The sequence below is a fragment of the Syngnathoides biaculeatus genome, chromosome 8, assembly GCF_019802595.1.
Source record: "Syngnathoides biaculeatus isolate LvHL_M chromosome 8, ASM1980259v1, whole genome shotgun sequence".
NCBI classification, from domain to species: domain Eukaryota; kingdom Metazoa; phylum Chordata; class Actinopteri; order Syngnathiformes; family Syngnathidae; genus Syngnathoides; species Syngnathoides biaculeatus.
Window position 1 is genome coordinate 15,426,318 of NC_084647.1, and position 18,362 is coordinate 15,444,679.

The window sequence follows — 18,362 nt, forward strand, 5'->3', positions numbered from 1 at the left end:
GAAACCCTAACCCAGTTTTAAAACCCTACTTGAAACCCTAATCTTGTTTTGAACCCTCTTTTGAAATCATAACCATGCTTTCATCCCCAATTTCAAACCCTAACCCTGTTTTAAAACCTTACTTTAAAACTCTATTTAAAAGTCCGGCTTTGAAACCTAAACTTTGTTTTAAAACGCTACTTTGAAACTAGAACCATGTTTTAAAGCTGTACTTTCAAACCTTAACTCTGTTTAAAAACCCTACTTTGAAACCCTAACCCTGTTCCAAACCCTATTTTGAAAGCCTAAACCTTACTTTGAAACTAAAACCCTGCGTTTTAAAACCTTACTTTGAAACATTGTGTTTTGAAGGCCAACATTGAAACCCAAAATGTGTTTCAAACCCTACTTTGAAACCCTAACCCTGTGTTTTAAAACCCTACTTTGAAACCTTAACTCTGTTTCAAAATCCTACTTTGAAAGCCTAAATCTTACTTTGAAACCCTCCTCCTACTTTAAACCCTTCTTTGAAACCTTAACCATGCTTTAATCCCCAATTTGAAACCCTAACCCTGTGTTTTAAAACCCTACTTTGAAACCCTAGCCATCTTATAAATTAATACTTTGAAACCTTAACTCTGTTTCAAAACATTACTTTGAAACCTTAATCCTGTGTTAAACCCTATTAAGAAAGCCTAAACCTCACTTTGAAGCCCTAATCCTATTTTAAACTCTCCCTTGAAACCATAACCATGTTTTCACCCCTAATTTGAAATTCAAACTGTGTTTCAAACCCCTACTTTGAAACCCTAACCTTGTTTAAAACCCTACTTTGAACCTGAATCCTGTTTTAAACCCATCTTTGAAACCATAACCATGTTTTCATCCCGAGTTTGAAACCCCAACTCTGTTTTAAAACCTTACATTGAAACTCTGTGTTTAAAAGCCTGGCTTTGAAACCAAAACTCTGTTTTAAAACCCTCCTTTGAAACCCTAATCTTGTTTTGAAGATGTACTTTAAAAGCCTAAACCTTTGAAACCCTAATCCTACTTTAAACCCTTCTTTGAAACAATAACCATGTTTTAATCCCCAATTTGAAACCCCGACCCTGTTTTAAAACCTTTCTGTGAAACTCTGTGTTTTATAATCCTACTTTGAAACCCTAACCCTGTTTGAAACCCTAACCATGTTTTAAATCTGTACTTTTAAACCTTAACCTTGTTATAAATCAGACTTTGAAACCTTAACTCTGTTTCAAAACCTTACTTTGAAACCATAAACATGTTTAATCTCCAATTTGAAACCCTAACCCTGTGTTTTAAAACCCTACTTTGAAACCCTAACCATGTTTTAAATGTTTTAAATTTAAAGAAGAGGTCAGTCGAAATGACTTACCTCAAACAAGGGTGAAGCTGAGCCCAAGACCCCAAAAGACCCCAAGAACGGACTACGGTCCTCACGTCCATGTTTAAAGCAAATACAGTATTAAAATGAACATTCAATGCTCGTGACTGTAATTAGATGAGTTTTTGCTAAAAAAAAAAAAAAATGATGAATATTGCTGTTAAGATTTGTAATATTTGCTCAATAAGCATTACTTCTTTGGTCTTTTTCAACTGCTGTCCCCGCAGACACGCACACGCAACACCCACAGGACTCATTAATCAAATCCATATTTCGTGAAAACATTTTGAATAATTAATGCGCCTAAATGAGCCTTTTGGGGACCAGGTCAGAATTGTTGACAACAACGTGGTCGGCCACGCGTACACCAGAGAAAAGCGAGGGGGGGAAAACACTTAATTAAAAAAAAACAACAACAAACACTGATGTAATCAACATGTTTAGTCCAAACTTTACTTTTCCATCAGAGCCACATGAAATATAATATACATCACACAATTTAGATAAACTATTACATGCAATAATTATAAAAAGTAGTAATTTTGCACTTTTACAATAAGGAAAATCACAATGTGTCATTTTTTTAACGATTTAGTTGTATGATACAGCTGGAAAGGAGTATTTGAACACCTGAGAAAACCAATGTTAATATTTGGTACAGTCGCTTTTTTTGCAATTACAGAGGTCAAAGGTTTCCTGGAGTTGTTCACCAGGTTTGCACAGACTGCAGGAGGGACTTTGGCCCACTCCTCCACACAGATCTTCTCGAGACCAGACAAGTTTCTGGGCTGTCACTGAGAAACAGAGTTTCAGGTCCCTCCATAGATTTTCTATTGGGTTTGGGTCAGGAGACTGGCTAGGCCACACCAGAACCTTGCTACTACCCCCATGCCTCACAGTAGGGATGGTGCTCTTGGGATGAACTCATCATTGATCTTCCTCCAAACACGGTTCGTGGAATTATGACCAAAAAGTTCAATTTGGGTCTCATCTGACCACAAAACCTTCTCCCACGACTCCTCTGTATCATCCAAACGGTCATTGGCAAACTTAAGAGGAGCCTTGACATGACTGGTTTAAGCAGGGGAACCTTCCGTGCCATGCATGATTTCAAACCGTGACGTCTTGGTGTATAGTGTAACAGTCACCTTGGAAACGGTGGTCCCAGCTCTTTTCAGGTCATTGACCAAGTCCTGTGGCGTAGTCCTGGGTTGATTCCTCACCTTTCTAAGGATCATGGAGACCCGACAAGATGGGGCTCCACTCTGATTTCGATTGACTGTCATTTTTAGCTCCTTCTATTTTGTAAGGATTGCTCCAACAGTGAACCTTTTATCACAAAGCTGCTTGGCAATTTCTCCATAGCCCTTTCCAGCCATGTGGAGTTGTACAATTTTGTCTCTGGTGTCTTTGGACAGCTCTTTGGTCTTGACCATGTTATGAGTTTGATTCTTACTGATTGTAAGTGGATATGTGTCTTTATGCAGCTAACGACCTCACACAAGGGCATCAGATTCAGGATAATACATGGAGTGGAGGTGGACTTTTCAAGGCGGACTAATGGGTCTTTGAAGCTCAGAATTCTAGCAGCTAGACAGGTGTTCAAATACATATTTGCAGCTGTATCCCACAAATAAATTGTTGGAAAAAAAAATCATACATTGTGATTTCTGGATTTTTTTCTTTTTAGATGATTTCTCTCACAGTGGACATGCACCGACGATGAAAATTTCAGACCCCTCCATGATTTCTAAGCTGGAGAACTTGCAATATAGCGGGGTGTTCAAATACTTATTTTCTTCACTGTAAGTCAGGGGTGCTGTGTGAAGTGCTTCATCGCGGCTCCGAGCTGGGGTGGCTCATCATGGCATCGGCAGCGTTGTTCATCCATCGACGTTGCTCATCGCCGACGGCAGAGGCGATGCTCATCGCTCCGACGTATCAACAACGTTGCCGACGATGGCGTACTCATCTGCAAGCAACATCAACGGCGTAAAGCAGCCCGGCTCAGCGCTGCGATAAGCCAATCCGGCCGAAGCCGTGATCGGCTCGTCGCCCCCGGGCATTGTCGTCGCTCGCAGCTGAGTGCGCTATGTATGGTCATACTGCCAGGGAGTCTGCTGTTAGTTAGAAGTGATCCGCATATCATCTAAATATGGTTCAAAACGATGGGTTAATATTCCGAGAATATTGTGAGATCTTTTCTTCTCGAAAAGAGCTTCTGTGTCAGAAGATGCCTCGGTAAAATCCGCAAATCTCTGTTGTTCCTCTTCCATACCAAGTGCCACTCTGTGTTTTCAATAGCGAATGTCCCAATGTGACATCTGCTGATGACGTTGCAGGCAATATGGCTACCACTGCCATGTTCAGTGAGACTTCCGCAACTTTGCGCATGGATGACACGTTCTCCGCTCATATTTATTTTTTCGTATAGACGTTGAAGTGAATAATGTTTTTTTTTGTATTTTTCATTACAATATCTATTTTAGAATGTTTATCGGCATGTCACTTGGGCTTTAAAAAAAGACATGAATGAAGCACACTTTCAGCTAAAACACTCAAAATCTCTTTCTGTCTTAAATGAAATCCAACCCAAACTTAAATGATACAAAGATGGCGTCAGGTATTGCGTTCCGTCATGATTTATGGTCTGCGGAGTGTGCGGTCAGATGGCAACTTGGATTAAAAACGACAACTTCACTTGACAATGTAAACATGGGCGCCTACGCCAGCTGACTCTGGGTTAGGTGTGAAGTACACCTTGAACTGGTCGCCAGTTTATCGCAGGGCACATGGAAAAACAACCATTTGGACAATACCGAGGGAAAACTCCATTACCAAGTCAAAATTTTCCACAGTTGACCAAAAAAAAAAAAAAAAACTGGAGAGAAAATGGTTTTAGCAGCTGAAACCATTGACAAGCCGTCTTAACTCACTACCATCAGACTTTTTCCAAACTATTGTGAAGTCTGCGCTTGCTGATTTGCAGCAAATAATCAATTGCTCACTTCAGTCTGACGAGTTTCTTAATGCTCTCAAAGTAGCTGCTGTTAAACCTGCTTGGAAAAAAAATGAAAGCTGTACGCTTCCATGTTAGCAAGCTAAAGACCCATCTTGAATCTTCCTTTCATAGCCAAGATTGTTGAGGGTTTTTTTTTTTATTATTTTTTAATCAAGACAGCAATTTCTTGAATAGAAATGGACTTTTTGACAAATTTCAATCAGGTTTCCAAACTCATCAACGTGTTAAATGAGTTTGAATACCGACTCCGGAAAGGTGTCAGTTTTGGTCTTATTTGATCACAGTGTGGCTTTGATACGTTAGCTCATAATATACTGCTGAATAGCTTAGCGACCCAGGTAGGAATAAATGGAACAGTCGTAATATGGTTCAGGCAGCACGGTGATGCAGCTTTAAAGCGTTGGCCTCACAGTTCGGAGGTACCGGGTTCAATCTCGGACGCCTGTGTGGCGTTTGCGTGTTCTCCCCGTGCCTGTGTGGGTTTCCTCCCACATCCCAAAAACATGCGACATTAATTGGACACTCTAAATTGCCCCCCAGCTGTGATTGTGAGTGCGACTTGTCTGTCTCGATGTGCCCATGCGATTGGCTGACAACCAGTTCAAGGTGTACCCCCCCCATGCCCGTTGACAGCAGGGATAGGCTGCAGCACTCCCGCGACCCTTGTAAGCCTCAGCAGCTAAAAAAAAATGGATGGATGAATAATATGTTCCAGGTCCTACCTCCAGGAAAGGAGCTACTTTGTAACAATTGGAAGTAGGTAATGTGCACAAATGGCAATCACCTTCAAGGGTCAGTTAATGGACCCCTCATGTTCAGCCTGGATTTGCTACCCTTGTGCCAAATTCTTCAGGACCTTATGACTCATAGCTATGCAGATGATATGCAGCTATATGAAAGGTTCCCGACCCCTGGACTCAGCTATCGTAATTTTTCCATTATGTACAGATTTTTCAGACAGAGCAGGGAGGCCCAAATTCCTCATCTTGGATGCAGAAGAGCAGCGACTCTACTCCCGGTCCAGGCTGGTATTACACAGACTGAATGTCCGTGCAACCCTTATAGGACTACCCCGAGAGGTACGCAGAACATGTAGATGCTCGGGTGAATTTTCATGTACCCTCCAGGATTAAGTCACTTGTTTTTCTTGTCAATGTGAGGATTTTTATCCTCATTCTTGTGCTCTTCTGATTATGGCCTATGTCTAATGGACTTCCTGTGGTCCAGTGGTGACACTGGGTGGAGGCTCAGCTGGGGGGCGTGGGATTGCATGGTGACGTGACGTGTCAACATGGACTCTGCAAACATAAAGCGAGCCTGCAGTCTGCTGTGATGTGACTCAACAAGCTGCAGAACATTGACAGCGTCTTTTTTTTTTTTTTTAAACCTGGCTGTTCCACCTTCATGGCAACCTTGTTGTCGGCCAACGTGTCCGCCCGGTTGGACAATGCGGAGCGTGCGGTGGCGGCCGCCGTGACCACCTCCTTCAGCTTGATCTTCCTCTACGTCAACTGCGTCATGCTGTTCACGCTGGGAAGCAAGCGCGTTTTCCGGGAGACGTCGCGCTACATCCTGCTGTCGAACCTGCTGCTCGGAGACACGCTGCAGTTGGCCATCTCGCAGCTGCTGTACTTGCTGAGCGCGTCTCGCGTCACCCTCACGTATCCCCTATGCGGCGTGTTCGTCATGCTGGGCAAACTCTTCAGCAGGATCTCGCCCCTGGTGCTGGTGGTGATGTCGCTGGAGAGATACGTGGCCGTGTGCCACCCTCTCAGGCACGCCTCCATCATTACCAGCAGGAACACGGTGGGGGCCTCGCTCGCCGCGTGGGTCTTTTGTTTTCTAAATGTTCTCATTCAGGGGCTTCTATTGCTGATGTTTCCCTTTGACCAGCTGGAGAGTCTGCAAATGTCCAAGTTTTGCAGCGTCATAAACATTTTCCTCGTACCGGCTTATGAAGTTTACTTCAACGTTTACACATATTTCCTGTTCATCTCGGCGTCCCTGACTGTTGCTTTCACCTATGTGAGCGTAATTAAGTCAGCCAGATCGGCGGCCACGGACAAGGACTCGGCCCGTAGAGCTCGGAACACGCTGCTGCTGCACATGGTCCAGCTTGGCCTCAGCCTCATCTCGGTGTTCTACTCCAAATTCCTCACTTTCCTCTTTACTGTGTTGACCTGGGTGGTCATTCAACGGCTCCAGGTCGTTCTTTTTGTGTGCTTTTCCTTACTACCCCGATGTCTGAGTAGCCTCATTTACGGCCTGAGAGATCAGAGCCTCAGAGTCGTGTTTGTGTATCATCTGTTCTGTCACCTCAAAGTGTCGGTCGCTGCTGTTAAAAACGCGTTTGTGTCCTGAGAGTTCTTCTTCGTTCTTTCCTTGTCCCTTCACCTGTGACACATTCAAACTTCACACTCTGTACTACTTAAAATCGCCCATGTGCACGGTTTCACTTGTAACCCTGCACATATTTGCCACTTATTTATGGAACATTCAAGCAGGATGTGATCGTACAAGTTTATTGTGATTCATGTGCAACATGAAATTACAGAATTGTGTCCACATGATTTTTTTTTGGTAGTGTTTTCTCCAGTATGGAAAATGTTGTCGACGGTCCTGTTATTTTCTGTCTGAGCTGGCTTCATTGCATAATAAAATGATGTTTTCTAAGTGGTTTGGCCTAGAATTCATCCATGCATCCATTTTCTTTGCCACTTATCCTCACGAGGGCCGCAGGGAGTGCTGGAGCCTATCCCAGCAATCAACGGGCAGGACACAGGGTACACCCTGAACTGGTTGCCAGCCAATTGCGGGGCACATGGAGACAAACAGCTGCACTTACAATCACACCTAGGGGCAATTTAGAGTGTCCAAATAATGTTGCATGTTTTTGGAATGTGGGAGGAAACAGGAGCGCCCGGGGAGAACATGCAAACGCCACACAGTCGGCTCCAGCCGGGATTGAACCCGGGACCTCAGGACTGTGAGGTCAACGCTTTACCAGCTGATCCACCGTGCCGTCTGCCCTAAAATTCTGCTATTTTTAAAAAGGCCCTTGAATGTGTTGGTCACAGAACTAACCAATGAACCTGTACCGCAAAGGTCATGTATACAGACGAATTAAAAACAATCCATAAAAAGCAGACAACCCCACAATGGGAATATTCGCCAGTGTAGAAGTGTACAAAGCAGTCAGATGTTACGCAGACTTAACATGTAGTCTCACACAAAAGTCTTTTTGATCACGATTGTATAAAAAAAGATTTTCAAGAATTTAGGCTCCAATGAAATGAAATTGTGTTCAGTTGTGCAAGAGGCTTACATGTTCTAGAAGGAAAATAAATGACAAAAAGGTGCCATACAAACGTATATTCCAGTGCTGACCAGCTCAGCTTTGTGCAGCCGGCATGTGACGTCTGTGCTCATTTGTCAGTGTGAAAGATCCATCCCTCCGTTATCCATCCATCTTTTGCATATTCAGCGTCGGGACTCAGCCACAGCAGCTTAAGCACGTTTTGCCTTTTTCAGAACGACATTCAGGCCAGGGGCCAAAGAGCTTTTGGAGCATGAGAGTAACTTCTTGGCCCCTAATTAATGCAAAGAGCTCCCTATACTCCGATACACTTGTAAAATATCAAATTTGCTCAAATTACTTTTGTCATTATCAATTGCCGTTCATCTTTTTTTTTTTGAAGAAACAGATCATGATTAGTAAGAATGATTTAACAAGATGGGAAACATCCATCCATCCATTTTCCCAGCCGCTTATCCGAAACATCAATACACAAGAATTTTTTTCTATAGATCGCTCCGTGTTAACTTTTGCAATTTTTTTGCAATGGTACTGTTTCAGTGATGGGATAAAGATGTTTCATGTAGGTAGGTACCTTTTTTTTTTAATTATTATTATCATCAATTGTGCAATATATGATCCCACGCTCCCACAATAAACATTTAGTACAAATAAATCTGAAAATCTTAATGATATATAAAAATATCATGACAAAAGAAAGAACTGGAAGACTGGTTAGCACGTCTGCTTCACAGTTGTGAGGTTGCGGGTTCCAATCTGGCCTCTCCCGTGCAGATTTTTCCTCCAGGTTAAGTGAAGTCTCTAAATTACCCATAAATGTGATTATGAGTGTGAAGTATGTGCCCTGTGATTGCCTGGCGACCGGTTCAGAGTGTACCTGGTCTCTTGTCCAGTCAGGTGGGCTAGGCACCAGCACGTCACGACCCAAGTGAGGATAAGCGGGGTGGAAAATGGATGCATGAAAGAATCAAAAAGAACATTGTTACAAAAGTACAGTGCAAAGCAAATCAGGAGTTCCACGGCACGACTGATGAACATTTTTTTAAATGTCTAAACGTCAACTCCAATTAAGTTGGGATGTTATGCAAAACGTAAATAGAACCAGAATGCATTATCCATTACCCAAGCCGCTTAGCCTCACAAGGGTTGCAGGAGCGCTGGAGCCTATCCCAGCTAGATTTGGGCGAAAGGCAGAAGAACACCCTGAACTGGTCACCAGTCAATCGCAGGGCATATAACGATACCATCACTGAGCAGGAATCAATCCCACGCTGCCCGCACCAAAGGGAGGCATGTGAACCACGACACCATCCGTGACTAACCAGAATACAATGAGGAGATATTTAATGATCCACCGAGGTGAACCCGAACATACAGGCAGCGAACCGGGGGGGCAATAAGTGTATATCCATCCATCCATCCATTTTCTTGGCCACTTTTTCTCACAAGGGTCACGAGAGTGCTGGAGCCTATCTCAGAAAAAAGCGAAGACAAACAATTTCGGACCTAGACTTGGAGTGGCATGGTGAGCGGCTGGTTAGCACGACTCCCTCACAGTTGTGAAGACCCGGGTAAAAATCCTCCTCTATGTGGAGTTTGCATGTTTTCAGCTTTCATGCATGGGTTTTCTCCAGGTACTGCGAAGCCTCCCTGCTCAGGTCAATTCGTTGGTGTTTTAGAGCAGGTTTCATCAGAATGTCAGATCTAAGATTTATGAGAAGTGTGTCTTTCGTACTGGCTGTGGAAAAGTGGATCAGCTCTACAGATTCTGCATGATTCAGAGGGGTACATGGGAGTTTGCAGTCTATATGTAGTTTGTACACTCAGAAAATGCATTTGACTATGTTCCTCGGTGAGTCCTGTGGGAGATGTACCAGGGGTCTGTGGTACTGGACCCCTGAATACTGCCTGTTTGGTCCCTTGGACTCCACCAAGGCTGTCCCATTGTCACTGATTTTGTTAATTATGATGACAGATCCATTTTTAGCTGCAGCCAGTTTGGTGATTTGGTGATCCAACACGGTGTGGCAGATCGCCAGACTGCCAGCTAGAAAGGAAGCGACTGATCCAAGCAGCAAGGATTTATGGAGGGTTTTGTGCACTGCATTTTTAGGCCAACCGAAATCCCAGAGTGACATGAAGTAAGGTGCTTTTGATTTTGCTTTCTTGTCTGTGACATTTTTTTAACCGTAAATTATTTTATTAGATAGATCTGTTGAATATGTGTGTCCAGCGTAATGCTGACAAGGGGTGGGTCTTGGCTTGGGGAATGGGAGGAGAGTGTTGCATGGTGACTCCAAATGTTGTTATGGAGCCTGCAAGAATATAAATTGAACGGAATGTTTCCGTGATGTGACTCAACATTAACAGGGTCTCCCATTTTTCTCAGCCTCCTCCACATTTATGGCAACTTTAATTTCAGTTAACGTGACCTTCTTGATGGGCTTCGAGGAGCGAGTGGCGTCGGCCACTTTGACCACCTTCTTCTGCTTGATCTTCCTCTTCATCAACGGCGTCATGTTGTTCACGCTGGGAAGTAAACGTGTGTTCCGGGAGACGTCGCGCTACATCCTGCTGTCGAACCTGCTGCTCGGAGACACGCTGCAGTTGGCCATCTCGCAGCTGCTGTACTTGCTGAGCGCTTCTCGCGTCACCCTCACGTATCCCCTATGCGGCGTGATCGTCATGCTCGGCAATCTCTTCAGTAGGATATCCCCCCTGGTGCTGGTGGTGATGTCGCTGGAAAGATACGTGGCCGTGTGCCACCCTCTCAGGCACGCCTCCATCATTACCAGCAGGAACACGGTGGCAGCTGTGCTCGCCCTGTGGCTCTTTTGTTTTCTAAATGTTCTTATTCAAGGGCTTCTATTGCTGATGTTTCCCTTTGACCAGCTAGAGAGTCTGCAAATGTCCAAGTTTTGCAGCCTCCATGTCTTGTTGCTTGTACCTATTTCTGAAGTTTACATTAACATTTACACATATTTCCTGTTCATCTCTGCCACCCTGGCGATTGTTTTCAGCTACGTGGGCGTAATTATGTCGGCTAGATCGGCGGCCACGGACAAAGACTCAGCCCGCAAAGCTCGGGATACGCTCGTGCTCCACCTTGTGCAGCTGGGCCTCAGCCTCTTGTCAGTGTTCTACACCCCCTTCCTGTTACGGATATCAACTCCTTTAAGCTGGGTGGTCTTTGTACGAATCCAGTCCATTCTGTTTGTGTTGTTGTTCCTTTTTCCCAGATGTCTGAGTTCTCTCGTTTACGGGCTTAGAGATCAGAGCCTCAGAATCGTGTTCATCTACCATCTGTTCTGTCACCTCAAAGTGTCGGTAACGCCCGTTAAAGCTGCATTTCTGTCCTGAAAGCCTCTTTCTTTCCAGCTGCCTTCACCTGTGACATTCCAACGTCAAACTCTCGTGCCTTCAGCACAAAATACACCCACAAGTGTACGGTGTCACTTTTAAAAATTCAGTTAATTGTCCTTTGTGTACATTTAAACAGGATGTGTACTGTACACCATTTTGAGTTCACCTGAAAATGGAAAAGAGAATGTTGTACATGTGAAACGTTGACTTGGGGTGGATGAAATGTCTTCAAATTGCCGATGCAAGAAAATCTTTTTGGCTGTCGTATTCTCAACTGCTGGCATTATTGCAAAAAATGAAGAAATAAATGGCCATGTTTACAAAGTGCTTCTAAGCTTTTTTTTTGCCCATGGATATATTGATTAAGGAGCGACCAATGAACTAATGATAAAAAGGGTATATTCTGTGGAGGGATTATGAGAAATGAATCGTACTGTCTCACACTGTGAAGCTGTTTCACATTGTTTAATTTGTTAAGAATAATTCATCGTTAAATATAAATGTGACAGAAATTCAAAGGGAAACAAAACCACATTTTTAGAAATCTTGTTTCGGCAATATCTTCTCTGAAAATTGCAAATTATACAAAAGGAAAAATTGTAAAAGTCATTGTAGGATAAGTAAAATTGAAAATAGTCAAATTTACATTTAACAAACATTCACCATTACATTATACTCCATAAGGGGTCTCAAACTCATTTTTCTCGCGGGCCACGTTGTGGTTCCCGTTTCCCTCATAGGGCCGTTATGACTGTGAAACAATACAAATATTTAATCGTCTCATTGCATTTACATCATCAATTTATGATCTACTTTTGGAATCAGAAATCAAGGGTGGTGTGTTTTTCAACTATTCATGTTTGGTAACACAAAAATGCTTGGAATATCTCAACTTTATCATTTATGATGTGTGATAATTTGAAATTTGTGTCAAAATTTTTACAAGTAAAATTGAAATTGACACGTTAGATTTGGCTTCGGGGGCCACATAAAATCATATGGTGGGCTGGGTCTGGGCCCCTGGGCCTTAAGTTTGACACCTGTGTACTACATCATGATTGTTCCATACTTGACCTTCGGCGTAGAAATTTGGGGATCGACGGAACACTTTACAACTTCCATCCATTCATTTTCCATACCGCTTCTCCTCACGTGGGTCACAGATGTGCTGGAGGCACAAACAACAGTCAGGAGCCTTCCACCCGCCCGAAGGGGGAGGGAGGCTCCCGTCTCTTCCACCGAGGTGAACCTCAACGTACCGGCAGCGAGCCGGGGGGCAATAAGTGTATATCCATCCATCCATCCATTTTCTTAGCCACTTTTCCTCACAAGGGTCGCGGGAGTGCTGGAGCCTACCTCAGAAAAAAGTAAAGAGAAAAAATGTTGGACCAAGACTCGGAGGGGCATGGCGAGAGGCTGGTAAGCAAAACTCCCTCACAGTTGTGAAGACCTAAGTTCAAATCCTCCCGTGTGGGGTTCTGTGCTTGTAATAAATTGTCCAGAAAAAAATACAATGTGGAAACGTCATTTGCACACTTGGTACAAGGATATCATGGGCCACAGTTCAATGATGGACTTCATCGTGTACCTCTGGATTGATAATCTGTGGTCCCTTTATAACATGTGGGACCAGAGTGTGTGTTACAACAATTTGGGGATCACTCTCCGAAGCCTCCCTGCTCAGGTCAATTCGTTGGTGTTTTAGAGCAGGTTTCATCAGAATGTCAAATCTGAGATTTATGAGAAGTGTGTCTTTCGTACTGGCTGTGGAAAAGTGGATCAGCTCTACAGCTTCTGCATGGTTCAGAGTTGTACATGGGAATTTGCAGTCTATATGTAGTTTGTACACTCAGAAAATGCATTTGACTATGTTCCTCGGTGAGTCCTGTGGGAGATGTACCAGGGGTCTGTGGTACTGGACCCCTGAATACTGCCTGTTTGGTCCCTTGGACTCCACCAAGGCTGTCCCATTGTCACTGATTTTGTTAATTATGATGACAGATCCATTTTTAGCTGCAGCCAGTTTGGTGATTTGGTGATCCAACACGGTGTGGCAGATCGCCAGACTGCCAGCTAGAAAGGAAGCGACTGATCCAAGCAGCAAGGATTTATGGAGGGTTTTGTGCACTGCATTTTTAGGCCAACCGAAACCCCAGAGTGACATGAAGTAAGGTGCTTTTGATTTTGCTTTCTTGTCTGTGACATTTTTTTAACCGTAAATTATTTTATTAGATAGATCTGTTGAATATGTGTGTCCAGCGTATTGCTGACAAGGGGTGGGTCTTGGCTTGGGGAATGGGAGGAGAGTGGTGCATGGTGACTCCAAATGTTGTTATGGAGCCTGCAAGAATATAAATAGAACGGAATGTTTCCGTGATGTGACTCAACATTAACAGGGTCTCCCATTTTTCTCAGCCTCCTCCACATTTATGGCAACTTTAATTTCAGTTAACGTGACCTTCTTGATGGGCTTCGAGGAGCGAGTGGCGTCGGCCACTTTGACCACCTTCTTCTGCTTGATCTTCCTCTTCATCAACGGCGTCATGTTGTTCACGCTGGGAAGTAAACGTGTGTTTCGGGAGACGTCGCGCTACATCTTGCTGTCGAACCTGCTGCTCGGAGACACGCTGCAGTTGGCCATCTCGCAGCTGCTGTACTTGCTGAGCGCGTCTCGCGTCACCCTCACGTATCCCCTATGCGGCGTGTTCGTCATGCTGGGCAAACTCTTCAGCAGGATCTCGCCCCTGGTGCTGGTGGTGATGTCGCTGGAGAGATACGTGGCCGTGTGCCACCCTCTCAGGCACGCCTCCATCATTACCAGCAGGAACACGGTGGGGGCCTCGCTCGCCGCGTGGGTCTTTTGTTTTCTAAATGTTCTCATTCAGGGGCTTCTATTGCTGATGTTTCCCTTTGACCAGCTGGAGAGTCTGCAAATGTCACAGTTTTGCAGCTTCTTTGCCATGTTGCTTGTACCTGTTTCTGCATTTTATGTCAACGTTTACACATATTTCCTGTTCATCTCTGCGACCCTGACGATTGTTTTCAGCTATGTGGGCGTAATTGTGTCGGCCAGATCGGCGGCCACGGACAAAGACTCGGCCCGCAAGGCTCGGGACACGCTGCTGCTGCACCTTGCGCAGCTGGGCCTCAGCCTCTTGTCAGTGTTCTACACCACCCTCCTGTTACAAATCTCAACTCTATTAAGCTGGGTGGTCTTCATACGACTCCAGTGCATTCTGTTTGTGTTATTCTTCCTTTTTCCTAGATGTCTGAGTTCTCTCGTTTACGGACTGAGAGATCATAGTTTCAGAGTTGCGTTCGTGGACCACCTGCACTTTCACCTCAAAGTGTCTGTCACTCCTGTCAAAGCTGCGTTTGTGTCCTGAAAGCCTCTTTCTTTCCTCCTGCCTTCACCTGTGACATTCCAACTTCACACTCTCGTGCATACAGCACAAAATACACTCAGAAGTGGACCGTCTCAATTTTAAAAATCCATTTAATTGTCCTTCATGTATATTTAAACAGGATGTGTATTGTACACTTTCTTGAGTGCACTTGAAAATGGAAAAGAGAATGTTGTCCATGTGAAACATTGACTTGGGGTGGATAAAATGTCTTCAAATGATGGAACAATAGAAGAAAATCTATTTGGCTGTCGTATTCTAAGCTCTGGCATTGTTGCAAAAATGAATAAATAAATGGTCATGTTTTCAAAGTGCTTCTAATCTTTTTTTTTGCCCATGCATGTATTGTTTAAGGAGCGACCAATGAACTTATGGTAATAAGGTTATATACTGTTGGGGGGATGACGAGAAATGATTAGTACTGTCTCACACTGTGAAGTAGTTCAGACACATTTCACATTGTTTAATTGGTTAAGAATGATGGATCATTAAAAATAAATGTGACAGAAATTCAAAGGGTTACAAAACCACATTTTTAGAAATCTTGATTAGGGAATATCTTACCTGCAAATCACAAATTATACAAAAGGAAAAATTGTAAAAGTCATTGTAGGATAAGTAAAATTGAAAATAGTCAAACTTACGTTCAACAAACATCCATCATTACATGATACAACATCATGATTGTTCCATACTTGACCTTCGGCATAGAAATTTGAGGATCGACGGAAAACTTTGCAACTTCGATCCATTCATTTTCCATACCGCTTCTCCTCACGTGGGTCACAGGTGTGCCTGAGCCCATTTGAGTTATGCTCGGGCAGGAGGGAGGCTTCAGCCTGAACTGGTCGCCAGCCAATCGCAAGGCACATCTAGGTGGAACATTCCCACTCACATTCACACCTACGGGCATCCATCCATCCATTTTCTTAGCTGCGTATCCTCACGAGGGTCGCAGGGAGTGCTGGAGCCTATCCCAGCTGTCAACAGGCAGGAGGCAGGGTACACCCTGAACTGGTTGACAGCCAATCGCTGGGCACATAGAGACAGCCAGCCTCACAATCACAACTAAGGGCAATTTAGAATGTCCGATTAATGTCGCATGTTTTTGGGATGTGCGAGGAAAAGGGGGTACCTAAAAAAAAGCCACAGAGGGATGGGGAAAACATAGGCCAGGCTGGACTTTAACCCGCAATCTCAGAACTGTGAGGCAGATGTGCTCACCAATTTGACACCTTTCCACCTACTATATTCTCTTGCTAGAACGAGGTTCACTTCATGCCGATTACAATTTGTGTGTGTGTGTGTGTGGTGTGTGTGTGTGTGGTGTGTGTGTGTGTGTGTGTGTGTGCACATTTTTACAGTGTAGCAGGCTTTCTTTTTTTTTTATTGCGTATAAATCGGCATTATGATCTGTATCCTGATTCGCTCAGGGAAAACGCACCACATTTTGTTCTGCGTCCCAATTTGGACAACCAAGCTCCTCTCCATGCCATGTGTCGTGTACAGTACAGAATGAATTCAGATTATTGTGCTTCATTCACCACACAATGTGGCCCTTGAGCCAAAAAATTGCCTCATTCCTGGAACAAAGAAACCTAAAATAAATTTAAACCCCAACTGTGTTTACTGCAAGACACCAGGGGGAACCACCTTCATCCATTTTCTTGGCCGCTTATCCTCACAAGGAATGCTGGAGCCTATCTCAGCTGGAGGCTGGGTACACCCTGAACTGGTTGCCAGCCAATCGCAGGGCACATCGAGATAAACAGCCGCACTCACAATCACACCTAGGGGTAATTTAGAGTGTTCAATTAATATTGCATGTTTTGAGGATGTGGGAGGAAAGCGGAGTGTCTGGATGAAATCCGAGCAGGCGCGGGGAGAACATGCAAACTCCAAACAGGCGGGGCTGGGATTGAACCCGGGACCTCAGAACTGTGAGGCCAGCGCTTTCCAGCCGCTCCACCGTGCAGCGGGGAGCCACCTACCATTGTTTAACCAACAAGCAGAGGCAAGAAGCCAGAGGACCCAAAAACTACTCGAGTACAACTACTGTTCCTTGGGGAAAAAAGTAAAAAGAAAACCAACAATTTATTGAGAGTAGAGAAGTACTCTGTGGAAAACTACAAGTACTTGAATAACTGCTAAGTCATTTCAATTGTTTTATTTATTTGTTTATTTATTTATTTTAACAATGCATGAATGTGGAATCCGGGCAGTACGGTGGATCAATTGGTAAAACGTTGGCCTCACAGTTCTGAGGTCACGGGTTCAATCCCAGCCCCCGTCTGTGTGGAGTTTGCATGTTCTCCCCGTGCCCGCGTGGGTTTCCTCCACGCACTACAGTTTCCTCCCACATTCCCAAAACATGCAACATTAATTGGACACTCTAAATTGGGCCTAGGTGTGATTGTGAGTCCGTCTGTTTGTCTCGATGTGTCCTGCAATTGGATGGCAACCAGTTCAGGGTGTACCCCGCCTCCTGCCCGTTGTCAGCTGGGATAGGCTCCAGCACTCCCTGCAGCCCTCGTGAGGATAAGCGGCAAAGAAAATGGATGGATGGATGGATGGGTTAAATTTTAATTTTAAACCCAACCCAAATGTTGAAATGCAAGAAGCGGCCTTAAATGAACTTCCTTTGTTGAGACTCGTGCATGACCACAATCGGCTCACCAGCCAGAGACAGCGTCATGACATTGCTGTCCACTTTCGAAGTATGTGTGAGGGGAACTTACATTGGGGCAGAAAAGTATTTAAAGGTCTACCAACACGTATGGCATGATTTTTTTAGTATGTTTTTAATTTAAAAAAAAAAAAAGGCTGCTGGAATGGACCCATCCGTTCTTTTCACCACACGTCATGATGTTGTCGTATGTGGATTTTTGTATCTCCCTCCACGAAAATCGAGGCATTCGTTTTGGAGAAGAAGCAGGAAGTGAGTTTTTTTTCCAGACGCCCACACTGGCGGTTTCGGGAAAGTAGCTCTGTTTTTCCTGTGCGTTAGCCAAAATGCCATCTCGTTGTATTGCTGGATATTGCTCAAACACTCGGGAGGATGGATTCACTATTCACACATTTCCAAAAGACCCGGTTCGTCGTTAAAAATGGATTGCACAGGTGCAATGGGCAACAGGTTCGTGGGTTCCAAATGACAGGTAGGGGTGTATAGAGCTATTTAGAAAAAAATAACAGTGGGGGGGGGTGTAATCCTCTCAGAAGTAACAAAAGATCCACATCATAGCTTAATAAAGTACATAAGTCAGGGGTGCTAAATGTGTCGCCGCAGCACTGTCGTCACTTGCGGCCGCGGAGGTGAATCAGGCGAGGGGATGGTTTGTCCGCATGCGGGAGGATAAAGGAGCTCCCTCCCACCCCCACCGGCCAGTTACTTCGCCCGGCATTGGTCCTCTTGAATATGCTACATACAGTCATACATACTATCGAGGAGTCTGTTAGAAGTGATCCTCACATCATCTAAATATGGCTCAAAACGATAAGGTGTTATTGCCCCAGTCACTTCACTTGAAAAGAGCTTTCGTGTCAGAAGAGGCGTCGGAAAAATCCAAAAATCTGTGTTGTTCGTCTCCCATAGCAGGTGGCACAGCGTCATCTCAATGGCGACTGTCCCAGCATGACAGCTGTAAGTGACGTAGCAGGCAATATGGCTACCACTGGGATGTCGAGTGAGACTTCCGCAACATTGCGCATGAATGACGTGGTCTACGCTCTTTTTTTTTTTTTGCATAGACATTGGAGTGAATAATATATGTATTTTCATAATGTCAATTTTACAATATATATAGGGATGTCAGTTTTAATTAACCATCTAGTGTGCAAGTTCTCACACTTGAAAAGATGAAAGAGGCTTGT

At 44.2% G+C, this 18,362-nt stretch overlaps 3 protein-coding genes across 4 annotated transcripts; all 3 read left to right on the forward strand.

The window, feature by feature from the left end:
* The first annotated feature begins 5,691 nt into the window (after positions 1 to 5,691).
* Positions 5,692 to 7,043, forward strand: LOC133504761 (odorant receptor 131-2-like). Of its 2 annotated transcripts, XM_061827337.1 has the most exons (2): positions 5,692 to 6,212; positions 6,300 to 7,043. In XM_061827337.1, exons 1-2 carry the CDS (start codon positions 5,811 to 5,813, stop codon positions 6,765 to 6,767), a joined length of 870 nt encoding a protein of 289 aa, XP_061683321.1. In that variant the 5' UTR covers positions 5,692 to 5,810; the 3' UTR covers positions 6,768 to 7,043. The 2 variants fall into 2 exon arrangements, with proteins under 2 accessions (XP_061683321.1, XP_061683320.1); XM_061827336.1 differs by having other exon boundaries at positions 5,692 to 7,043.
* A 3,118-nt stretch (positions 7,044 to 10,161) lies between these two features.
* On the forward strand, positions 10,162 to 11,082 carry LOC133504949 (odorant receptor 131-2-like). The gene has a single exon (XM_061827699.1). The coding sequence runs from the start codon at positions 10,162 to 10,164 to the stop codon at positions 11,080 to 11,082; it is 921 nt and encodes a 306-aa protein (XP_061683683.1).
* Positions 11,083 to 13,514: 2,432 nt separating this feature from the next.
* On the forward strand, positions 13,515 to 14,471 carry LOC133504950 (odorant receptor 131-2-like). The gene has a single exon (XM_061827700.1). The coding sequence runs from the start codon at positions 13,515 to 13,517 to the stop codon at positions 14,469 to 14,471; it is 957 nt and encodes a 318-aa protein (XP_061683684.1).
* The last annotated feature ends 3,891 nt before the right edge of the window (positions 14,472 to 18,362 follow it).